Below are 27,028 nucleotides of genomic sequence, written 5' to 3'. Positions count from 1 at the left end.
ACATCATAGACTTCACAAAATAATTTTGAAAATCTTTATATTTCTATAAGAATTTCCACTCTAAAGCAACTTTAGTACAGTATGTACTTGCTCAACCAAGAAAGTAGCAAGACACTTTGGGGCCAAAAGGAAAGGCAAGGAAATGGCAAAGGGGTACAGCAGGAAGGACTAGACTCCAGGGCACATCAGGAGGCCAGACTCCAGACAGCTACACCTGCAAAAGCAGTCCATGTATTTCTTCAGTTTGAACAGAATGTTTTATATATACTGAAAAATTATTTTAATATCTTAGAGTTAAACTTTCTAATGTATAACAATAAATGTACAAAATTGTCAGTAATAATTTTCATAATAAAGGAGGATGAAACACATCTATTCAATGAGAATGATAAAATTCTACATTATACTAATGTCAAGGTGTTGCAAAAGCTCTCCGCAACAGAACAAGCTCTGATGAAGCAAACACTCATCTCCATTCAATGTAGAATCAAATACTATTACTGAATGGCTCTAACCCTTAGTGATTTTAGTAAAATTTATTAAATATGTCAAAATATATTTTTGAAGTGGAAAGAACCATACAATGAAAATCTTCCCAATTATATATTTTAAGGATGACCATATTTTATTGATAGAATTATGTAATATTTGTTTAAAAATGATACACAAAACAAATCAAGCCAACAATCAAGAAACAGACTAAAATAATAAACTAAAAATAATCAAAGAGAAACATGCCACTGAATCTACATACAAGAAGTATACATACAAGAAATAAAACGGAAATAAACATGCACAAGTTGCACCAAGAAAGATGAACTGCATCCTTGGAGAAAGAAAATCAAACATGCAGAAAGGTACGAGTTTGAGTTTTGAGAGTAACACGGTAGTTTGAGGCCCCATTTACCTTCACTGTCAGACATAGCATGTTGGAAGTCATCCATGATGAATGCTATGTCACGGTCATACCCCCGTGTCCGTGACTCTTCTCTCATGTGTTGCTGAACTTCGGGCAATGAGTGACTTGATCCAAACTGATCCCTTGTGTCTGCAGATATGGGGGGCAAAGGTCCAGCTGCAGCCCTGGCCATTCCCATTGGTTGGCCAACAGGACTGAGTGGACTTTCTTCTTCTGAATTTTGGGCCACAATTGGTATTCTTCCTCTACTTTGGCTGATTGGTAAGCTGGTGGGCTTAGTTCTGGAAGAAGATGATGAATGGCCAAAGGAGACATCAAGAGCTTCAGCCTCTTGAGCTTTCAGTCTTAGCGATGAGCTGGAAGATTCCCTCTTAATGGATAAATCAAGCCCATAGACAGAGGAAGGTCTAGAGGAAGGTCTGGACCTGCTCCCACTACTGTATGGCTTATCTGCTTCATCCTGGAGTGCTGACCTGATGGTATTTCCTAATGTGCCTAATCCTGACCCAAGTGATGAGCCCATAAATTTTTGTTGATCTGTAATATTTTTTCTGAGGCCAAATGTTATATCATCTTGAAGAAGCCTTGCCCTAGAAGAAATGCCACCAATAGATGAAGTGCTGGAAGTCATATAACTTGGATAATCAGGTTCAAGATCTCTACTTTCTTGAATAGGTGAAAACTTTGACATTTTAGGGTCAATTAATGATTTCTTGTGCTTCGATTGCTTTTGGTAAAGTATGGCTGCTGGTAATTGTTTGGCTGCTTGCTTTTCAAGGGTGAGTCTACTGATGCTATACTTCTCAGACTTGGGAAAGTGTCTATAGCCAGTATCAGCATGGTAATAATGTGAAAGACCAGCAAGGTGATCTAGGCTCTCCGTCCCTCTACGGAATTCTTGCTTAATCTGCTGTTTCAGAAGCTTTAACTCATACGGGTCCTCCATCGGGTCCTCCTCCGCTTTCACATAGCTATGCAGTCTTGAGGAAGTCTGCAAAGGTGCCAGGAAATCTGTTACTTCCTGAGACCGCCGTGTCTCAGTGGTTCTAAGGAGACGGTCTGTTTTGGATAGATCTTTTTCATGAAGACTAAATGCTGTGCTCAGTGCTGCTGTCCCTTTGGTGATCTCTCCAATGTCATCTATTAGGACATAATTCCTTGAAGTGTGGTGGTCGATGTCTGCATAGAAAGAGTCTGCAGATATGCTTGATATTGGACTGCTCACCATGCTGCTTCTTTCCTCCAAACCTATTCTCAAATCCAAACTATTGTACTTGCTCCCAAGATGGGAGACAGCATACGTATTATCAGAAGAAACAGGAGCGATCATCAGGGGTTGGTTGCGAATCACTTCATAGTTGGAAGTTATCTTAGGTTCCAAATACAGTGTTGTTTGCCGAGGCTTCTGTTGTATCACCATCATCTGTGATGGTAGTTGGTACGATGTTTGTGGACTCGGAGTAGGTTGAGCTTGAGGTGTGAAGGACATGGTTGCCACCGCTTGGAAGGTTGGTTGAGTCTGGTAAGGTGAGACTTGCTGATGGTACAATGTCTGCTGTTGGAAATGAGATTGTTGAGTATACGGGGTGGGTGCTTGGGTGGGAAGAGCAGGCGATGAGTACTGGTATTGTGTGTAAGGACTGGTTGGAGGAACCAGCTGAGCTTCGGTTTGCGTTTGTGGTGGTATGAACTGGCTGAATTCAGTTTGAGGAGCTGTCCTTGGTCGCTCAATGCCATGCTGACTTTCTATTCGGCTTGGTCTGGTGCTGCTGACCTCACTGTCTGACATATAATCGCGGTCCTCCGCTACCCCCTGCAGGTAAGCACGCTCTCTCTTTTCTCTCTCCTTCAGTAATGCTTCTTTTCTCCTGTTGATTCCCATTTCCAGATACCGCAGCTTGGCATCGATCTCCTTTTCTTCTTCATCAAGTTCTGCTTGCTTCTTTCTAAGCTTGGCAGACTCCCTTTCCACGAGGTCAAGCTCTCGGTCTATGTCCTGGAGAATCTTGGCTCTAGCCATGGTATTGGTTCTGCATATTCTTCTCCTGGATGCAGTGCCCATTGTGCTGTAGGTCGGCTGTGTTCCGGTGGATGCCTCCTCAGGAGGGGGATTTGGCAGTGTTCTCTTCACTTTTTTCTGGGACCCAGAAGCGGTTGTGGTTTGGGAACCTTTAGTCTACAATCAAGTAAACAAAACATAGTATTTTACTATCAAATAAGAACATAAAGGCCAAAAACAAACTATATAAATTCCACTTGAGTGTTACACTGCAGTATTATAGCATAGCAAAATCAAAATTTCACCTGTATTTCAAAGGTTGATCACAAATCAGTGAAATTTTTTCTTTGTAAATTAATTTATAATCATAATGTCTGTAACATTTGAGGGGAGTATTTAACTCAGGGCAAACTCTTATGCAAGCTCACATTTTAGTTTCGCTCTTAGAAGAACTCTTTGCACACTTATTTTCAATTCAAGTTATTAAAAATAAGATTGCTTACTTAATGTATGCTCGATGTAACTGTGTTGCTCATCTGAAATGCCATATACATTTGTTGGAGATTTATGTCTTACTTTTTTGTTTCACCTTGTACATATGTCACAATTGCCAATATTTCCACAATTATTTGGATTCCCATGCCATTTAAATTTTGGTATTCTTTAGCAACTCTACCTTCTTCCAAGTGTTTTTTTTTTTTAATCAACTTTATAAAAGCAAAAATAATTGACTGCAATAAAAGTTTATTGGAGCTAGTTTCAATCAGGTAAAGCAATAAATTTTTAGAATAACAAGTGAAGTACTTTTTGTTTTATTTCACTAATTTGACATAAACTTGTTTTCTGATAGGGGGAGGCCTTGAGAATTATAAAATTAGAGACATGAAAGACCATTGTATAGTTACAATACCCTGATGCTCTTAAAGCTGTCTGTGTGTTAAACAGCAGCATGCTCAAGCTGGAGCATAGTCTCCGATGTTCTCTTCCATTTCTTTAGAAGATGCCATTTTCCTTTCTCTCTTCAGCAATCCAAAGGCAATTCCTACCTACCCTTCAGTCATCAAATACATAGGACATGAATAGATGATACACGTCTCTATGAGCTTTGGAAATAAAATCTCATTTCCTTATTTATTGTCATAATGATTATAAATTAGTCCTTATTAACTAGGTCGTATTTGTCTAGGCCCCTGTACTTTTGGTGCTTTCAAACATCATTTCATCTTTTGTTTTTTTTTTTAAAATTAAGAATTTTTTTATTCATTTTGCATAACAATCACAGATCCACCTCTTCCCTCCTCCCATCCCTCCAGCCTCTCCCCACCACCACCCATTTTTCAATCAAGTCCACTCATTCATTTGTTTATCCCTTTGGGGAAAACGTTAGCTCTCAATGTGCTGACCTTGACATAAATGTAATGATTGTCAGCACAGTACTCATTCTTTTATCTACTGGAATATTGAGATAGAAGTTGTGTCTTTAAAGATTCATAAAGACTTCTAAAAGCATACTTTTCCTTCAAGTAAGCAAAAATTGAGTCTAATGTTCCAAGTCCAGGCTTGCTATATTCTAATATGTCAGACAGCAAGAACCTTGATCTTGGAAAAGAGAGTAGGTCATGTTCTGAATGTGTTAGGTTAGGGAAGGTAAGCACTGAAGGTTATACTGTCTAACAAGGACAAAAAATTGTTTTCTTGAACACTTTTTTCTTACATACTGGTGTTGCAATACTGAGTCAGAGGGAGTTGTCAGAATGAGTCATCCTTTCTGCCTTGTAGATAGACAATAGCAATGGATAGGTCAATGTTTATTCACTTTTCATTCCTTAAACAAAAGATGGGATTATCTTCTTCGAATATAACTACCTTCAGTGTGCAATTTGAAAAGAACTGATTGTCATTTCTAAGTATAGCCTTGCCAAGGACTTCTTGAGCTTTTCACCACTGTTATGGTTTTTATAGAATATTGTTGCCACTGGTTACATTTAAACTGTTGGGAGAACATAAAGTAAGTCTTGTAGGAAAGTTACACAGGGATGAAAATGAGAAGTCATCTGGAAAATAAACAAGGTCATGGACTCCATACTACTCAGGGCACAAAACTATGTCAGTGAAGCAGCTTAGGATGTGATGGAAGGAAATGAAGGAGAAGTGAAACGTTGTGCTAAGTGAATAAGTCCTATCTGTTAAGTTTAGGTTTCTTTCATAAAATATGGAGGCCCACTGTCAAGACATCTGTTTTGTTTTTCATCAGAAGTAGGAATGTCTATTAAATTTTTGGTCTTCAATTTAAATGAATTCATAACATTATCAATATCTGAGAAACCAGTTTTGGGGTGCATGTCAGTTATGAATCATTGCTCTAAAGAAGACTGTTCAGGCTTATGGGAAACACCCACTGAGATGCCATTCTAGGGTGGGGGAAAACATAGCAGTAGATGGTTGAAAAAAGCCCAGAGGCCATAGATTATAAAGAATGAAGGAAGACATGGGGGGAATAAAATGGCCTTCAAGGTAAGTCCTACAACTTTACTAACTTGTTGAGTTTTCTGCATCATTTAGCTAACTCTGAAATAGGATCCTTTAGAGATTTTTCCTTCTACATTACACAATTTCCCCTTGTATTTTTGCCAATTTTATGAGATAGATTATTTCAACTACTCTGGTTCACAGATTTCTGGCAGATACACATATGTGCAGTGACTCTAAACTGTAAAATCATTAAATATGGAGATTTAAATTTAAGTGTGTATGGTTGAGTGTGTATTTGTTTTGGCACTGAATGGTATTCGAAGAGAGAAGAAACATTTTTTTTTCAAAAAGTTGAACAAGCTAAATTTATGCAACAACTATTGTTTAAAGTCATAAATGCCAGAACAAAATTATTCAATAATTATATATATGACAAAACTCAGTTTTAAAATCTCTTCCAAGAGTTGCTATACATAATTATAGGATGGGATGAGACAGAGGAGTTTGAACTACTCAAAGCCCAGTACGGTGACATCTGCTTGGTGCCCTGGCATCTTGGAGACTGAAGCACAAGAATCGTGAGTTTGGGAACAACACAAACCAAAGCTACAATGACAAAAAACCTTCTGCCTATAAAAACATCACACACTGGAAAGCTTTTTTTAGGAAATTGTATGAAGAAATTACTTCATGAGTTTAGCATGACTTGATCATTACACATTACACAAGATGCTTACATGTGCAGTTTTTATGTTTCTGTTTCAGTTAAAAATAAATACAAATCGCCGGGCGGTGGTGGCGCACGCCTTTAATCCCAGCACTCAGGAGGCAGAGGCAGGCGGATCTCTGTGAGTTCGAGGCCAGCCTGGACTACCAAGTGAGTTCCAGGAAAGGCACAAAGCTACACAGAGAAACCCTGTCTCGGAAAAAAAAAAATAAATAAATAAATACAAATCAAATTACAGGGTAGAGGAGAAACATTGTTGTGTACAGTACTTGCCATGAAAGCATGAGGATCTGAACTTGAACTCTGAGAAACTAAATAAAAAGCTGCTCATGAGCAAGAGCTTATAACCTAAGCATCGAGGAAACAGAGACAGGTGAACCCCCGGGTCAGTGGGGTTTCCTGGCAAACCACTCTAGCTGGGTCAGTGAGCTCTAGGTTCTGCAAGAGAGCTTGCTTAACAAATAAGATGAAGAGTAACTGGGAACACATACAACGTTGACCTGTAGCCTACACACACACACGCACACGCACACGCACACATACACTACACTGTTGCACTACTACTTTCTTGGCTAGCTCTTGGTGTCAATATCTGAGATGTAAAGGTGAACTATCATTATATCATTTGAAAGACAAGGCAATATATGTCTCATTTTATAAACATATAAATAAATATTTATCATGATAGTTATACTGTGTCTTGACTTTGCAGGTTTGTTTTCTCTGTTAAAGAGGAGAGATTTCTATGAAGTGCTTTTTTTCTTTTAAAAGACAGAGCGGATTTATGTTAAACACTACAAGTCAACCAAAACTGCTGATAAACAAGACATTTTGAGAATGTAAAGGTAGAATTTTCTAGAGAAAACATACTCTCTTTTATGTTGGTCCATGTAACATGCCAGGAGGTGAGTTAAAAGATCATATAGAGTATTGGGCCCCAAAATAAAGTTTTATTATCAGTTTGGGAAAGGAAAATATAACAGATATAACAAATTCAGGGTCAAAAATGGATGAGTTTTAAGCAGGTATATATATATATATATATATATATATATATATATATATATATATATATATATATTCTATTGGAGGGAAATGTATAAAGTACAAATTTTCAGGGAAATGGCAAGGATCATCTGGCTTCAGTATCAGCTGGTAATGCAACAGGTCCTATGAGTAGAATCGGATCCAGTGACTTTTTGATACAAGCTTGGAGAGGAAAACTGGAAAAATAAATAAATGAATGGGGAACTACAATATAAAACTTCGAAACCTGTGTTTATATTTAAATCTCAAATCCTCTATGTCATTCTCTTTCAGGCTGCAAAGGTAACCCCGGTTATTACATCAAGGTTAAGTTACCCACCCAGGAACATATGAAATGCAGGGCGAACCATCAGAGTGTCAGTATTCAGTCACTGGCTCTGGCTTGTGATATTTGTCCACTGGGTAGTAATCAGTGTGGCTTTGTCTAATTCCCTTCAGTGACCATGCAGCTATCAGAGCAGATAACACAAAGGCCATAGACATCATCTACCAGTGCTTCAGCAGGACATTCAATGTCTTCCCAAGAGCGTCACCAAAATCGTTTTGGCCATAAGAATGAAAAATAGTAATGTGATCTATTTGGTACATAAGCAGATCATGGCTATTCATGGTCTGGCACACACATTACATGCACATATATAATTAGCCAATGTTACTTATCCTTCTTACTAATCTATTGGGATCAGATGTTTCTCTGCACATATTTATACCTATGGCCTTTATCTACCACACATAATATAAAAATTAATGTTGTTGTGTATTACCAATCATCTCCTCAAGCAGCCTTTAGCTAATACTCACAGATATTAGGAAATGTTCTCAAGGAGATATCATTATTCTATTATGATTAAATCTATCTCCTAATGTGGAAAGGGCTACTCTTTGCATGTATCTCACACTGCCTTAGTCTGAGTGGGAAAACATATTTCAAAAACAAAATAAAACAAACAAACAACAAAAACCCGTTCCTAGAATGGTGCCTTGAAAAGACATGGGTAAGTTAAACTACTCAAGAAAAAAGTCTATGTTACAGTAATAATTTGATAAAATAAACCAAGAATGTACTAGATTATATTGCCTCATTATCAATTTGCCCCATGAAAGTAAAATAAGTTCACCTCTTCCGATTATCTTTCCCAAGAGTGGGCTGCTACAATGTAAGATCACCCATCTGCTTAGGCCTTCTTAGGCCTGCTTAAAAGAAATCCTCTTCTTCCTCCTCATCTTTCTCCTCCTCTTATCTTGTTTTGCTATGATGTTGACCATTGAGGTCCTTACCAGTGATTAGACTGACATGGGCTGATCTAGGGCTATTTGTTACAGCAACAAGATGCCTCTTAAAATTCCTTGGAAACTTTCCACTACTGCAGTAACTATGACAAATAATATGAAAGAAACTTCACTCTGACTGAAAACTTGAAAGATTCTATATTTCATTAAAGACTATTACTAAGTTTAAAAGAATAATTAGTTATGTAACAAATACACATTAAAACCCTAATATTGTACTTATTTAGTTTGTAAAATTAAATGTTGGAATTACTGAGTGAGATCAGTTGTACAGCTAAAGTTAATTTTAAAGTCAGGAAGCCCCAGCCTTAAAAAATAACATAAGAAACAAAAAGAACAAAAATGCATCTGAAATCTAACGGGAATTAAAAAAAAAATAGTTGGGAACATTGTAACAGACAGTAAACACTTAAATGTTGCTCATTATACTAAAGACTGAGATTGTAATGATAAGTAAGATGTGATCTGTACCCTTTATTTTGGAAAATATACAGAACTGAAGAACAGAAATCACTCTGAGGTCATTTCTTCCTTTCTACTTTAGTCTTCCAAATTTGGAAATTCTATTCATTTTGAATATGAGAATAAGCCTTTTTTTCTTGTAATCTTGCTAAAAAATAATTAATACATTCTTCTAATCTCTGACCTTATTTTTCTCAGGTCTGGATACAAAAAAAAATTATAAATCCTCATGTCTCTAAATCATTAGTCAAAAAGTGGAAATGTGTGGCATTTTGCCTCCTCCAAACAAGGTATCTATATAAAACATAAGCCTGGGCCACCATGTTCATTTAGCTTTGATATGTTAGGAAATGATGGTGAAGTTGTAGGTAAGCATAGGGATATACAGAAGGAAATGAATACATATTATACTTCCTTCCAATTAAATTGATTGCAAGCAGAATTAACTCAAATGTCAATGGAAACACCAAGATGCTATCCTGTATCCACAGCTCTCCATCTCTAACAAGACTCAACAGTTTTGAGACAAAATAGCAGTCGAATATAAAAACAGACAAGAGCATGTCCTCCACTGTATGCCATTAATTAAGCGTTCACAGAAAACCTTTATCTTCCTCTCAGTCCTCCACTCCCACGGGTTTAATGGAAGGGAAACACTAAAATTCTACATGTAGAAAAATGCTTAAATACTGTTGAGATTCTCAAATCCATACACCCTGCAACAGGGTACAGTGTCTTGCTTCATATATATGTCTTACTCCTGATATATATATATATATATATATATATATATATATATATATTATATATTTAACACACACATATGTATTTCATATCTTTTCAACTACAGTGCTGTAGCCCATATGAGTGACTGATTCCATGGTCAAAATACTAGAAAAACAGTACTAGGATAATGGGAATATCTTCAAATTATAGGAAAAATCAGATACTTGATAAAATCTTGAATGTGTACTGCTGACAGGGAGAGTTTATCCTTTGGAAATGGAACTGAAATTGGCCAGAGGATAGTTTAATTGAAAGAGTCTGGGGGCAATGATAAAAGTAAAATAATAATAACTTATAACGTGTGAGAAGCTAAATTATAGTACTCTGGTAGTATTAAAAGGGTGAAAACCAAGCACTAGAACACACTTCAAAGTCTCACAAGTTGTTTACGTTCGGACAGACTGAAGATGCACTCAGTATTCAGCCAGTCACCCTGAAGCTGTCCCTTGTTGCACCTTATGTCCCAGTTTGCTTTGTTTTCTTGCTGAAAGTCGTTGCTCTTGGGCTGAGCAGCCAAGCAGAAAACGAGTTTCTACCTCACTGGACAGAGTATGAGAGACGCTAGTCTTTGTGACATTTATTACTTTATATTATCTGGAAAGTCCCAAAGAGATGAATTTCTTCTTTCTCCAAATCTGTATAAAGTATTTTTTAAAGTGCTCTTGGAACTTTTATTAAGGTGATGCATCCACATACATTTGTGTTTCTCCCTTCTCTCCCTCTCTCCCTTCTTCCCTTCTATTGACTCAGATGTCTTCATCATAATGAAGAAAACAGTATAGATGCTGTTCCTAAGGATTTTGTGTAATCCAACAGCCATATTAAGTTTCTTTTTCCTATGACTTTCTTCTCAACTGCTTTGTTCTATTATCACACCCATAAGCAGGGTTCCACAGAACATTGACATTCCATAACTGATGTTAAAATGGTATTTTACTATGAGTGCTTGAGTAGAAGGTCAAATCCTTCTGAAATCATGATGACCAATGATAAAACCTTTAAGAAAATAAGGATGGAGTATCTACAGCCTGTTTTTAACTGCCATTTAAAGCAACAAAAAATAACCCGCAACAAAATGGCATGAAGCTGTTATCACATATACAATCTTCAAGACTAATTCTTTACTGTACATAAAATAATTATTTGTTTTTGCATCAGTATATTAGTTATCCCTCTACTGACAAGCAGTGTTTATGTTTTCTATAGTAATCTTTGCAAAAGCTCCTGCTTTTAAACTGAAGGGAACTTGGCTCATCTAGTGTTTTATAATTTTTTCACTGGTCATGAACTGTTTTCTAGAAGGTTTCCCTCCTTTAGGCCATCTCTGAGAGGACAATTATCAGTAAGTCAACACTTTTCCTAATTCTCCAAGTTTCTTTACTGGTAGTCACATATCAACAGAAGTATTCTGCCAGGATTTCAAGGCTCTGTCACACACTGTTATAATGTTTTTCTGTCTGCTGTGGTAAAATATGTGGACAAAAGCAAGTTAAGGGAGAAATGGTATGACTCATAATTCAAGAGTATACTCCATGATTGTGCAGCAGTCAAAGCAGGAGGTGCTTGAATCATCCCCACAAGCATGCTTCGAGGCTGTCTTCTGGTGATTCTAGACTATCAAGCTGGTCATTAACATTAACCATCACAATCCATTCATCTTTTTAATTCTCCCTCCTCACCATATTCTCTCAAATATTATTTAATAAAAATGCTTTCCATTTCACTACCTGTTCGGTAAAGTACTGTACCTTTATAGATAACAATTAATAGAATTTATATTGCCATTCTCTTACATATATCTATCATATTGGGGTTTACACATCTTATATCTGCATTCAAGTGCATACCATATGAAATGACCATGTCACAATGGCTCATGTGTGAGAGGCTTGCTCCTTAGTTTGGCAATGAAGAGAGAGTGTGGAACTTAGTGTGGTGGGGTTAATGGAAAGTCCCTAGGTCTTTTGGGGATAGATTACTGGAAGGGGTTGTGGGACGGCAGCCTCTCTAGTGTCTTCTCTGCCCAGGTAATCTCTTCCTTTTGCATGGGTTCCTTATCAAACTAACTGAGTTCATTGCCATGCCCTTGAAGTTTCACAAACATGATATGAATAAGCCTCTATTCTTCATAAAGTAGACTCTTGGGATTTTGTTATGAATAGGAAGGCAGACAAAATTCAGTAAGACACCATATTGTAACTAGTACCTTCAAACCCAAGTTTAAGAAGTGAGGATAATGTTTATGCTTAAATACAAAACATTAGTTTATGTGATATGAATACTAAAAAAGGAGGTCAATCTAAACACATGTTTCAAATCTTTAAAAAAGGCAATTAAAGTTGAGTTTTATTCAACTTTGAGTTTTATTCAAAATTTGTTTATTTACCTTTGTGAAAACAGAGCTTATGTGAAAAAATTAGTTATTTCAAGTAGTATTTTTTTACGACTCTCAGGATGGGCAGGATAAATGTATGTTGGTTTCAATTAAAAAGATTTATAATTTAGAATATTATTGTGGAATAATATATACAGGTTTTATTTCTCATTTAAATAATGTTAAATGGTGGTGTGATTGATACACACTAAAGCTCAATATATTTCTTATATTTACTCTAAATATATGATAAACAAAATAATATCTTTGACAATTAAATTCACTGCCAATGAGAAAACATGTCTAAAAAGGTTAATGCAATCAGTGAAATTTACTATATTTTTGTTTTGTTTTTGTATTTTTGTTTTCTTGCTTTTGTTTGCTTTGTTTCATTTAGACAGGGTCACATTTAGCACAGGCTAGCTGCTAATTTTCTAATTAGCTGAGAGTTGCATAGAACTCTTGATCGTCCTGACTCTTTTCCCAAGTACATACATTACTAAGCCCAGTGTGATCTGGACAAATTTGTAAACTCTGAATGGAAAATCAGAAAAATATAAGTCATTTAAGAAACTGCTTAAAGAAAGAAAAACAAATTGGGTAAATTAAAATAGTTGAAAATGATGCAACAGAATGAATTGTCACACAAAACAGCTATTTTACACATAACACGGACAATGCGACACAATTCTGAAGTGGAGCAGTCAGGGCCGTTAGAAGCAACATGGAAAGATCATAATGTCACTGCTTGTGCATACCATCCACTGTGCCAGTGTCAGGAGGAGGCAGAGTCAGAGGCACCCATTTCCTCAGTGAGTCCACAGTTTACCCAGAGTAGTCACACTAGACTCAAAACACAAATGGGAGCAAAGCCCGAGGATACAGTGACTTTTCAGCTTGTCATTAACACAGGTTGTGTTATGGTCTAGGGGTTACCATTCTGAGAAAGAGTAGACAGACAACATATAAAATTCTGTGTTTTGAAAGCAAGGATTGGAATTATCAAAGATATAAAAGTGCCTAGAACAAAGCGACAAAACGTTTATATAATATTAGTTAACTAGGGAGAATGCATTGTTTTGAGAGCAATAACTAAAGATTAATACCAAAACTATATCAAAGAGTACTATGTATTCAATGTTACTAAGAGCTTAATATATATCTTATAAAATCTCCAACAGAATATCGAGAAGGAGTAATTTTAACTGTATGTTTCAGTTATATGTAACTTCAGGGACTTACACAACTTGGTCAAGATTACACCAATACTAGATAACAGAGATAATCCTCAGTCTATGTTTGTTTAACACTGTTGCTCAAGTACAATGTGATTTAAATAAACCTCAAATCTAAAAGAAGAAAGCAATCTACGACACACATGTAAACACCGGGATATATGATAAATAGCATTCACATAGTAAGACAACGTGGCTACATACGATGCATAAAATCAATGCTATGCTTAGCGGCTCAGAGGAAGCCAATGCCAAATACTCGAGGAAAGCATTGAAAAGTGATTATCAATGTGTTTTAATTTCAGTTTTCTAGTATGCTGATCTCTGTCTTTTAAGCTTTCTACTTTATTCTCAAAGTGTAATGTATATCTCTTAAATTTATGAAGATAGGTTCAAAGAAATTACTCTTAATGAATGAGTTGGAGTCATAAGAGTCTAAAATAAAGTGAATAAATAGTTGGGATAGAAGAATTCTAATTGCCAGTCTGTCTGCCTGTCTGACAAGTATTTGCTAAACCTCCACTTGGTGTCATGTTCTGTGGTTATATAAAGATGAATGGCTTGTTTAAGAAAATGCAGTTTAAAAAAGAATAGAAATGTTTCACTACAGGCTATAATTTAACACAGCCCATTTTAGAAAGAAAGTGCATACTTTTTTCTCAGGGAGCATAAAATAGATCTCAGTTGATTGATACACATATTGCAACTGAGGCAACTTGTGCTGTCATCCCAAACACTCAGAGGAAATCCAAGGTCCATAAGGAAGAGTTCTTGGCAGCAAACCCCATGGACAAAGGGCATAAGCACATCGATACATACATGTCCTTGGATCTACCGTGTGGACCACGGAGTGTTCATGTATGTAAGGAGAAGAGGAGAGGCAATCAGGCAACCAGACAAAGTTTAAATTAATCATATCAACAAAAGAGTGACTGAAGAGTCTATATACAGCAATGATACAGTAATGAGTATTTATCAGAGAATGTCCTTGGAAATTTTTACTATTATAAATAGTGCATTAACTATTTAACTCAAGAAACATTGATAGAAACTGAATTTCCCAGGTAGTGGTTTAACAAAATAATCATCAACAACAACAGCAGAACACTCAACTCGTCACTACAGAATTAGAAGCTAATATTCAAATGGCCAAACTTAGTCTATAAACTTTGACTTCTGTGGTAAATAGTTTCCTACTTGAAAATTTCTAACACTGGTCTCTGGCTAAGATAGTACATTTCCTAAAATTGGTTATTAGATTGTGCACTCTCTACCTCATCTAAAATTTAAGGGTATTTCACAAATGTTTTGGTTCCTTTTACCATTTACTTGATGGAATTTCAACACAATGGTCCTTAAAAAGTTTTTTACTTATAAAATTCTTAGAGTGTTTTCCCTGAGCAAACAGGCATTATACTAGGTTCTTATGGTAGAACAGGTGTCAAAAACAAAAACCATATGGAACTTGTAGTTATGACACAGTACAGAAAAAGGAGGTCTGACTAAAAATTAAGGGATGAAGATTGAAGCTTTCTATAGCGAAAACAAACAAGAAATACTGTTTCAGATGTTGGAATAATAACACAGAAAATGAGGACAACCCAAGAGTTTGGCTTGCAGGCACTGGCAATCACTTTTCTTAGTTCCTGAAGTACTAGAGAAATGAATCCGGCAGGGAATTAGCATAGGGAGGACATCTGATCAAGGTCAGCAAGCAAGGCAACAGCTCCCCCAAAATGGGGGCCAGGCCCAGAGCAGGCAGTTCTAAGGTATGGATGATGGGCCTTCCCTGTCATTGGCTACCTAGAGTTTTAATGGCCTCCAGAGGTGTTTTGAATATGTATGATATTCTTCAGGGGGACTAGAGCCCAGTTCAGGAGCTCTCCTCTGCAGCCTATTTCCAACATTTCCAATGTTTCAGCTGTCTTCTGGAACATTCTGCCAGTGCTTTTACAGCATGATTAAACTGGGTCTAGGACCGGGAGATTACAGAGGCATAGGGCTGTTTTAAACTATGGTTGTGTACTTTTGCCACCTTTCTCTGTGTAGCACTGGCTGTCCTGGAACTTGCTATGTAGACCAGGCTGGCTTTGAATTTAGAAATCTGCCTGCCTCTGCCTCCCAAGTCCTGGGATTAAAGATGTATGTCACCACTGCCCAGTCCTTTGACACTTTTAATCTGCCTCAGGATTTTAGAGGTGTGTCTGACTCTTAGGTCAGTGGGAGATTATCCTCTGTAGATAAACCCTGCCTCCTATCTTTCCTGAGTCCTTTGCACTAAAGTTGGAGTGACTTCTGCATCATGACAACTCAGAGTTGGACTGGCCTTTTTTATGCCATCCCTAAAAACAAGACACCATAGAATAACCAGGGTGACTAAAACATCAGATTGAGATCACTGGTGGACTCTCCCTTGGGATGTGGAGAAATCGCACAGGAACTGCAATGCCAGACTCTGTCTGGTCTGGGGTGAAGCACTGCCTCATGCTTGGTCCGCAGTGAGAAGCAATCACACACTAATTTCCAGAGTTTAGCGGCCTTCACTTTGCTACTAACTTATTTTCTAGTAGATGGGGCAAAACTGGCTTTGAATTGGAGCTAGAACTTTGAGTGTTACTGACATTCACAAAGTGGTTTTAAGCTCCGTGGCTATTTGTTCCACTCAGACATTCTAATCTGGAAAAAGATGGGCATTATTTTTTATATTAAAAAATAATAAAATAAAAAAAAATAGGGGCCAGGACCCAAAATTTTTCATAATATTCTGATATTTGTATACATTATATTGAAATGCATTTGGTTATACAAACAGCTATTACTGATGGGGGTGCTATACACATACAGGAATGCAGAGTCAGCTGAAAATGTTGTTCGGTAGACTAACTCAAGTTGCAGGGCACAAAGAAAGACATGGGATGCCATGTGATATGTCTTGAAAGTCAGGGGCTTCCTGTTAGTTATTCATATTACTTACTTTGAGAATACTGACTGGATGATATCACTTACATATGGAAAACGTTCTGCTTGAAATGCAGAATGGATGGGGTGGAAAAACAGATAAGGTAGGAGAACATGCCACAATTCATCAAATGGTCCAGGAGCAAAAGATGATCTGCCTTTGAAAGAGCAGTAGTAAGTGGTTAGATGTAAGATATGTATGTGATATTAAGAATTTCATGTTATATCTTACTATGTTACTTAGTTGACTCATTTCAATTTATAATTTTTAGGATAAATTCTATGATCTCCAATCAAGCCCAAGAAGGTTTATCAATTTATTCAAGTTCCCAGTGCTTGCATCTAAAAAAAATTTGAATAAAGAAAAATGAAGATTTATAAAGTAAACCATTCCTAGAATCAGGGTCTTAAGTAGAACATACAAAGATAGATTGTTGGAGGCCACAAAAAATATGTAACAGTGCTGGGGATGTTTTTCTGTATGCTGTGAATGTGTTGCACTGATTTGGTTGATAAATGAAATGCTGATTGACCAGTAGCCAGGCAGGAAGTATAGACAGGATAAGCAGACAAGGAGAATTCTGGGAAGAGGAAGGCTGAGTCAGGAGTCACCAGCCAGACACAGAGGAGGCAAGATGGCAAGACAGAGCTGAGAAAAGGTACCAAGCCACATGGCTAAACATAAATAAGAATTATGGGTTAATTTAAAGCATAAGAGCTAGTCAATAATAAGCTTGAGCTAATGGCTATACAGTTTTTAAATAATATAAGCCTCTGTATGTTGACTTGGGTCTGAGCAGCTATGCGACTGGAGGGTGAGAGATTTGTCCTGACCACCATCAGGCTGGGACACAGGAAGTCTTCTAGCTACACAATAGATGACAACTGATATTCATATGGCTGACCCACCAGATAAAAATTCTCTGATAGAGGCACCTCATCAGGAAAGGTTTGTGAGCCACTGCCTATAAATGACTGATCATTTCTGTCTGTAATTTTCTTGTGTACTACCATATTCTCCCTTTAAGCAGTTGTGAGACCCTTCCACAGTCTATTGGCAGTGTGCTTTCCACTTATTGGGCACAGTTACTCCTATGAATTGACAGTAGGATGATTTCTTTTCTACTTGATACTCAAACCACACAAAGATGCAACAAAGAGAATTACAGATCAATCTCCCTCATGGACATTGATGCAAAAATACTCAATAAAATACTGGCAAACTGAATCCAAGAACACACCAAAAAAAAAAAAAAAAATCAACCACCATGATCAAGTAGGCTTCATCCCAGAGATGCAGGGATGGTTCAACATATGAAAATCTGTCAATGTAATCTATCACAAAAATAAACTAAAAGAAAAAAACCACATCATCATCTCATTAGATACTGAAAAAGGAGATCAAGGGGATACAAATTAGAAAGGAAGAAGTGAAAATTTCACTATTTGCAGATGATATGTTAGTCTACATAAGTGACCCCAAAAATTTCTACCAGGGAACTCCTACAGCTCATAAACTCCTTCAGTAACATGGCAGGATACAAGATTAACTCAAAAATATTTGTAGCCCTCCTATATACAAATGATAGATGAGCTGAGAATGAAATCAGAAAAACATCACCCTTTACAATAGCCACAAATAATATAAAATACCTTGGGATAACTCTAACTAAGCAAGTGAAAGATCTGTAACATAGGAACTTTAAGTCTCTGAAGAAAGAAATTGAAGAAGATATCAGAAAATGGAAAGATCTCCCATGCCCATGGATAGGTAGGATTAATAGTAAAAATGGCAATCTTACCAAAAGCACTCTACAGATTCAATGCAATCCCCATCAAAATCCCAACACAATTCTTCACAGACTTGGGAAGAACAATACTTAACTTCATATGGGAAAAAAACAAGGATAGCTAAAAGAATCCTGTATAATAAAGCAACCTCTGGAGGTATCATGATCCCTGATCTCAAACTCTGCTATAGAGCAATAATAACAAAAACAGCTGGGTACTGGCATAAAAACTGACATGTGCACCCGTGGAATCAAATTGAAGATCCTGACACTAATCCACACACCTATGAACACCTGATTTTTGACAAAGAAGCCAAAACTGTACCATGGAAAAAAGAAAGCATCTTCAACAAATGGTGCTGGCATAATTGGATGTCAACATGTAGAAGATTGCAAATAGATCCATATCTGTCACCATGCACAAAACTCAAGTTCAAGTGGATCAAAGACCTCAACATAAATCCAGCTATACTGAACCTGATAGAAGAGAAAACAGGAAGCAGTCTTGAACTCACTTGCACAGGAGACCGATTCCTAAATATAACACCAGTAGCACAGGCACTAAGAGCAACAATTAATAAATGGGACTTCCTGAAACTGAGAAGCTTTTATACGGCAAAGGATATGGTCAATAAGACAAAATGACAGCCTACAGAATGGGAAAAGATCTTCACCAACCCCACATCTGACAGAGGGCTGATCTCCAAAATATATAAAGAATTAAAAAAAAAACCTGGACATCAAAATACCAAATAATCCAATTAAAAAATGGGCTGCAAAGCTAAACAGAGACTTCTCAACAGAAGAATCTCAAATGGCTGAAAAGCATTTGAGGAATTGTTCAACACCCTTAGTCATCAGAGAAATGCAAATCAAAATGACCCCGAGATACCATCTTACACCTGTCAGAATGGTTATGATAAAAAACACTGAAGACACCTTATGTTGGAGTAGATTTGGAACAAGGCAAACACTCCTCCACTGTTTGTTGGGAATGCAAACGTACAACCACTTTGGAAATCAGTGTGGTGGTTTCTCAGAAAATTGGGAATCAACCTTAAGACCCAGCTATACCACTGTTGGGCATATACCCAAGGAATGCTCAATCCTTACGACAAGGACACATGCTCAATTATGTTCATAGCAGCGTTATTCATAATAGCCAGAATATGGAAAAAACCTAGATGCCCTTGAACTGAAGAATGGATAAAGAAAATGTAGCATATATAAACAATGGAGTACTACTCAGCAGTAAAAAACAATGATATCATGAAATTTTCAAGCAAATGGATAGAACTAGAAAATGTCATCCTGAGTGAGGTAACCCAGACTCAGAAGGACAAACATGGTATGTACTCACTCATAAGTGGATACTAGATGTAAAGCAAAGGATAACCAGACTACAGCCCACAGCTCCAGATAAGCTAGCTAACAAGCAGGACCCTGAGAGGGGCACATTAGATAGCCCAGTGAAGGAGAAATAGATGAGATCTACATGAGTGAACTGGGGGTGAGGAGAGTAATGGAGGGCAAGGAATGGGGGATAGGAACATAAGGAAATGGGAAGTTTGAGCTGGAACAGGGACAGAGTTGGAGAGCTAGGAAAGAGATACCATGATAAATGAAGATATCATGGGAATAGGAAGAAACAGGGTGCTAGGGAAGTTGCCAGGAATCCACAGGGATGACCCCACCTTAGACTAATAGCAATAGTCGAGAGGGTGCCTGAACTGGACTACTCTGGTAACCAGATTAGTGAATACCCTAACTGTAGTCATAGAGCCTTCATCCTGTAACTGATAGAAGCAGGTGCAGAGATCCACGGCTGGGCACCAGGCCAAGTTCCAGGAGTCCAGTCATTGACAGGAGGGATTCTGTGGGCAGGGACATCGAGATCATGATGGGAAAATGTACAGAGATGACCAGCCACACTAGTGGAAACCCATGAACTGTGGACCAATAGCTGTGGAGCCCCCATGGAACTGGACTGAGCCCTCTGAATAAGCGAGACAGTTGTTTAGCTTGAACTGTTTAGGAGGCTCCCAGGCAGAGAGATTGGGATCTGCTCCGGGTGCATGAGCAGTCTTTTTGGAGCCCAGTGACTAAGGTGTGACAACTTGTGCAGCCTTGGTGCAGGGGGGAGGGGCTTGGACCTGCCTCAACCTGAATGTGCCAGGCTCTGCCGACGTGCCAGGCTCTGCCGACGCCCCATGGAAGACCTTGACTTGGCAGAGGTGGAAATGGAGGGGTGGACTGGGATTGAGGGGTGGAGGACACGGGGAGGGAGGAAGGGGGTCTGTGGTTGGCATGTAAGATGAATAGAAAATTTCTTAATAATAATAATAATAATAATAATAATAATAATAATAATAATTAATAATAAAAGAAAAAAGTAGTTTGGAAGTAGCATAGGAATTCATTGGAGAAAGTGGATCATCTAAGGCTTTCTGATGCCTTTTTTTTTTTTAACAAAGAAGGATTTTCCTATTGGAATTACTTTTTCAAAACTAGATATTATGATACTTGCTGTTTGGGACTCTGGGGAAATGCATCAGCCAGCAACCTGAAAACCTGAGTTTCACCCTTGGACACACACGTTATTTTTCTTATAGTATGTCAAGATTTTAGATGAACCCTTAGTACTTTTCTGTATTAAGTTTGTCCTAGGATTCTTTTATTTTCTAGGTTAGAGTTTTCAGAGAAATGTTTCAAATGCTCTCGCTTTGGTTACTCTCAGGAAGAGCAGGATTCAAGGGAGCAAACAGCCTGGACTGGGGAGAAATGCAAGTCTCAGGTCATCTCCCCATTTCATGACCAGGCTCCAGTCTTTCTCATTGGCCTGGGAGCGTGGCCGAGTTCACAGCTTCTTGACCTTTAGGAAAGGCCACAGTTATGTCCACATTTTAAAATTATTCCTGCTACATAAGTAAACAACCCTATATGATCAAAAAGCTCTCGTGCACATTAAATGTTGACGTATCATTGAGCTTCAACAAACTCCCAAGCACAAACACACAATGTTTTGTACAAGTGGTGCATTGAGAAGTCTACATTTTCAGGATTTGCCAAATTGAGCTGCAAATTAAATAAATGTCCCCTGCTCTCTGTACTGTTCTTCTTTCTAGGTGGGTGAATTGTTCCTTAGAAACTTGAAACCAGCTCCTTTTCAGACTTGTAAACTTTAATAGTAGGGATTTTATGTGCAGGTACCTTTTCTTAGTTAAGAGAAATAGAGCATTATTTGCTGAGATTAATACAACTACACACATTCACCTTATTCCTCAGTTAAGTGATATTTTTAGAGGTTAACTATTATGTTAGTTGTCTTTATTCATTAATATTAAAGCATGGCTTTTTACAAACTATTATCATTAAATTAAAAACTAGCCAAAAGTCTTGAATACTTTCTCCAAGTGAGAATATGAATACAAATGCCAAAAAACATTTGAACTAATGTTCAACATCGTTAGTTACTTGGAAAATCAAAATCACAACTAGATACTAGTTTATACTCAATAGGACAGCTGCTATTTTTTTAATTAAAGGAGTTTAAGTGCTTGAATGCAGATAGAAAAATAGTAATGCTTTCACATTGCTGATAGGAATGTAAAAGTTTAAGTGCTATGGAAGAGTTTGATAATTACTCAAGCGCAATGTGAAATTACTGTAAGGTTTATCACTTGTGCTCCTAAGAACATATCCAAATAATAAAAGCAGGCACTTTAACAAATACATATGCATTCATATACACACCAGAATAATTTTAGATAACCAATATGTCCCCCAACAGATGGAGAGATAAACAAATTGGAGAGTGTATGGTACAATGGATTTCTAGAGTACAAAGGGAAAAAAACTACTGATACATGCTAAAATGTGATGAATGTTGGAAATATTACTTAAAGTAAAAGTAGCCAGGCACACAGGTCACATATATATGATCCTATTTATATGTATAGCCAGAGGATCTGGATCTCCATGGACAGAAAACACCGCTGGCTGCCGGAGGGGAAGGAGAGAGGGAGTGGAAAGTCACCCCTGAATAGGTGCAGGAGTTTATTCTGATGGGATGAAGTGTTTTAAAATACATAGAGGAGGTGGTGGCTGTGCAACAGTATAAATGTACTAAAAACAGCCAGATTCTTTACTTTTAAATGGTTAATTTACTATGAATTTCACATTAATTATAAAAAGCTGTTCTTAGAAAATATTCTTACTTTCTAATACTTGATATATGAACAAGAGTTGTGTACATTTTAAAACCCTTCTACTTCTGAACTTTTTGTTGATGCTTTATTGCAATTAAATGTTTTTTTCAAATTCTTGGCAGTGGCTAGCAGCACCAGAATTACACGATTTTCCTTGTAAGACACATTCTGAGCTGAGGTGTGTAGCTTAGTGGTAGAATGCTGCCTAGTACAGGCAAGGCTCTGGGCTTGAGTCCCAGCACATTAAAAAAAAAAAAAAAGCAACCCACCCCATATGAATCTGTTTTGGTGTGTAAAATAATCATCTCTGTCAGCCATAACTTAAAATTTTGCTTAATTATTTGTATAATGGAATATAAAAACCCTATATCTAGGTTGATCAATTCCTTGACTATTCAAAGTACTTACAGTCTTAAGAATATTAAACAAATGTTTCTCCTATGAGTGTTTATGCTTGATATGCATTTGGAAACTTTAACTTTGGCAATAGCATTCCACTGCATATTTTACATAATCAATGGCAAGTACATATGAGAAACACAATTTTCCTATTTTATAAATTTTACAATTGTTGCCACCAGCAGGTTCTATTTCAGTTCTATTTAGGGGTGCACTGTCACATGTGCATGTAATTAATCGAAGCCACTCAAATTTTACTTCCATATTTTACAGTCCAGCATTTATTCATTGAAGACTATATTACAGTATGAATGGGAATCTAGTGGAATGAAAGGTCTTTGTTCTATAAACTTAAAACAATGCAGCACTCTCTCCCATTTTACTCACATGACTATAGTATCTTACTTGGTAAAGGAGCCCACCCTAGCTTATTCTTCTCTCCTTGAATATACAGGGCATGGCTGCTTTCAGGGTGTGGGGTTTTAAGAACTGTGACTTTGGAAGCCACATAAAAAACCATGAAGCAAAGTTTGTACAAACAAAAGTAAGAGTTGCTCTCTTAAAGTACCATGAAGATTTGGAGTAGGATAACGGATTAAGGAACAATACAGAAATGATTAATATCCTTTAGATATTAGAATTAGCCTGCGATCCCCTCACCCAGGGGGCAGAAGTGGGATGATTAGTAGGAGTATGAGGCCAGTGTGGTCTAGATAGTGAGTTCCAGGCTAGCCAGGGCTATGTAGTAAAATGTTTCACTTTATTTATTTTAAGATTTAAAAATATTTTAATTTATGTGTATATGAATGCATTCCCTGCTATGATGGACTGACTGTACCCTGGAAATGTGAGCCAAATTAAATCCCCGCCTCTTTAAGTTGCAGACAGTTACTATTTTCTCATTTCTAAACAATTTAACTTTTATAGGGTGCTGCTCACCTAGAGATACTGAATACCATTTACTGGTATCTAATGCTACTCTCTTCAAGGTAAAAATATTATATGCCACCTAACTATATTCGTTTACTAGAAAATGGGCTAAATCACTGTGTGGGAAATCCAAAGAGGGTATAAAACTAATAAAATTTCTAAAAATTAAAACAATAACTTGTATGAAGGCATAAATACAAATATGAAATTTGAAAAGCATCTCTTACTTTTTGCCTGCAAGAATTCTTTCCGACTCAGGGGTGTTAACTGTAGCATGGCCTACCATTGATTTAGTAGGCCTCAGAACAAACCACTTCTCCATAGAGAGTCACTGCTGTGATTACAGTGTCTTCATGAAATATCTACCTACTGTCACTTCCATCTAGATACAATTAACTCTGTCTTATAGACAGTAAAATGCAATTCTTTCATTCACATCAAGTATTCTTTCAGGTCTTTTTGAACATGCAGTATTAGATCTGTGACTACTGTAAAATGTTTCCCAAGCATCAGGCTGTTAGCAATATGAAGAATGATGCAAACACTGAATATCAAAAGTGTTGAGAACTGTGAGGACAGTTTTAAAAGTGACACTGATTTACACAGAGTGAGAAAGACATTCTGTGTTCAGGTTGTTATAATCACTGCCCACAGTCACAGGGATCTCTATTATTTGGTGTTTCTATCTTGCTGGTTATTCCTTGCCCAAGAACATAACCTTGAAACAACATCAAAACAAATGTGACATGGGTTTGTGTTTGCTTGTGTACTTGTTAATTTATCTTGTGTATGTGGATGTGTATGAATACATGCATCACAGTGGACAATTTGTGGGAACTGGTTTGCTTCTTCTAGTACGTGCGTCCACAAGCACCCCTATTCTGTGAACCATCTCACCAGCTCCAAGAGATTTTTTGAAATCTATGTATGATTGCAATTGATGAAATAGTTCTTCATAAATTTAAATCATGTGAAACAGTGCCCCTAAAACTTAAGTCCTGCTGTTAAGTAATGGTGATAGACCATATTTTAAATGGTCTTGAGATCATTTGGTTTCTTATGAGACAATACTATTTACAATTGATTAGGGCTTGTACTTTTAATTCAGTTAGTGTCAACAAGCATTCCATAGATTAGAAGATAAAGTTCACAGGCTTGTAAAATCATGTCTTTTTTTTCCTGTTATTTTAAGTTCTTAAATTTGCTTTCAATTCCCAATTCTATACAGAAATAGAAATGAGCAAGTCAATCATCTTTCAATAGATAATCCATGAAATATGAGCCTTTTGTGCATTTCTATAAGTAGTTATAGGTAAGTGATTCCTGCCATACATGAAAAACTGGTTGAACTTTTGAATAAAGATGACTTTCCTGAATGCAATATTGGGATGATTTTTGTTAGAACAATTTTGGACACTGATGACTATATCACACTGAAGAAACTTGTGTACATTTTTTCAGGTGCAAAGGAAAGTAAGTTGTCACACTGAGTGGTTTAAGAAATATTCACAACTTCACACTATTAATTAGCACATTAAGAGGTGTTTTCAGGTCAAGGCTCAAAGGAGGAAGTAACTACCCTAGTAGCCTCTAGGCACAGAGCACAAACCTGTAATTAGGGCCAAGTTTTGTTAGAAAAACAATGGGGACAGGCCTATCCTTGTCCTGCAGAAACTCAGTACCTAACAGAAATTAAATGGAATTTTGATCCAACTTTAAAAGAGTGATTTAGTCATGTGGTTAAAATAAATTATCAGAAAGAATTTCTATTCCTTCAAATAATAAATAATAACTAAATAATTAGCCTTTCAATTGGGAAGAAGAATGGAAATAACAAATGTAATCACCTTCAGTCTCAAATCTACTTGAATTACCCTGTATTCAGTATGTGTTCTTTACTGTTATTCACAATATTAAGCTTTTATTTGACACCATATGTAATTAAATGTGACATTTATTTTTCACAGCAAATAAGTCCTTAAATTATGGGGCTATAATCAGGGTTAATAATTTCTCATATTATTTTCAAGAATTTTCCTGGCTTGATGGTATACACCTTTAATTCCAGCATTTTGGAGGCAGGGGCAGGTGGACCTCTGTGAGCCTGAGGCCAGCCTGGTCTACATAATGAGTTCCACAGGACAGCCAGGGCTACATTGTAAGACTGTTATTTTTATCAACCGTTTAATTTGAATCTTTCACATCCTGTTCTTAATATGAAATTTAAATAAATAAAAGCCCTTCTGCTATTTATCTTTGGACTAACCTACTTCAACTTATTAGCCAGTTCCTTTAAGACTCTGGGTCGCTTACAAACTTATTCTCATCATTCCCTAACTGAGACCTTAATTATAACCCCAGACACAGAACATCATAAAAAAGAAAGCCTGTTAAACAGTAACAAAATCATACAACAGTAAAACTGATGTTGGGTTGGTGTAGTAATTCAAAGGACATACATCTTGATTTCAGATTACCTTGAAAGTATTGAATAAAATAGATTTAGCACCTACAGAAATGAAGTGATTTGTACATTTAACTATGCAGCAGTACATGAAACATTATACAATGCCACAGGTATATGTGTGAATATTCTCTATATGTATGCATATTAAAACAATATATACATGATATAAATGTATGTTATGATATTGAATATGACAAGAAAATATCAGAAAATTAGTGGAACATTGTTCTTTAACTGTGACTTATGTCTTGAAATATATCCATTTTTTCCAAATTTATATATTATTATCAGTTTAATTGTTATTTTATTATTCTTAATAATAGCTAGTGCTATACACCTTTAAGTCCTAAAAATTAGTAATTTTTAGAAATACAAATAGATACACAAACATGCATTTATTTGGGAAGATGTGTGTATGTAGCTTTATTGAAGAGGTGATAATCAGCCTCACAACTAATTGTTCAAATAGAAACTAACATGAGTTGTTGAGAAAATCATATTATAAAATACTTTGGAAACTAATTAATGTTAAGTAATGCTGTACATCAGTAAATTACATTAATCACAATCAGATCTCAGTTAAGGAGGGCCCCTTGTCTCTGTTAAATTGGTATGTAAAATATCCACTGTTACATTTTGGCAGTGATCTTTCACTAATTAGCAAGAATAGAAATCTGTTTCTTAGAAGCATGCTAATTTTTATATTTTGAAATATGGATTGCTGGAGAACATAAGAAAACATGGCCTTTTCTTCAGTATTCTGAATTTGGTTTTGAATTAATCTTTCAATATTGATTATAATAAATTGCAATATTATTGAACAAACGATAAACTGACATTTGTATTTATGCATTCATTTGTCTTAGTTGATTTTATCCTAAGACTTGATAATACTTTGCTAACTACTAATAACTCTAAGTCATTTTACTATTATATTTTGAAAAACACTAATATACTGCTGCCTA

The 27,028-nt window shown here is 36.6% G+C and overlaps 1 protein-coding gene across 7 annotated transcripts in view; it reads right to left on the bottom strand.

Moving 5' to 3' along the window:
* Pclo (piccolo presynaptic cytomatrix protein) overlaps positions 1 to 27,028 on the bottom strand; it is a 337,199-nt gene that overhangs the window by 140,377 nt on the left and 169,794 nt on the right. For all 7 annotated transcript variants that reach the window (XM_037203548.1, XM_037203551.1, XM_037203549.1 and 4 more), the window contains exon 7: positions 908 to 3,095. In XM_037203548.1, coding sequence (XP_037059443.1) covers positions 908 to 3,095 — 2,188 coding nt within the window. The remainder of the gene's footprint in view (positions 1 to 907; positions 3,096 to 27,028) is intronic.

Source organism: Peromyscus leucopus, chromosome 3 (assembly GCF_004664715.2).
Source record: "Peromyscus leucopus breed LL Stock chromosome 3, UCI_PerLeu_2.1, whole genome shotgun sequence".
Taxonomy (NCBI): Eukaryota; Metazoa; Chordata; class Mammalia; order Rodentia; family Cricetidae; genus Peromyscus; species Peromyscus leucopus.
The sequence above is the reverse complement of the archived record's forward strand: the minus strand, read 5'-3'. Positions and strand labels throughout refer to the sequence as shown.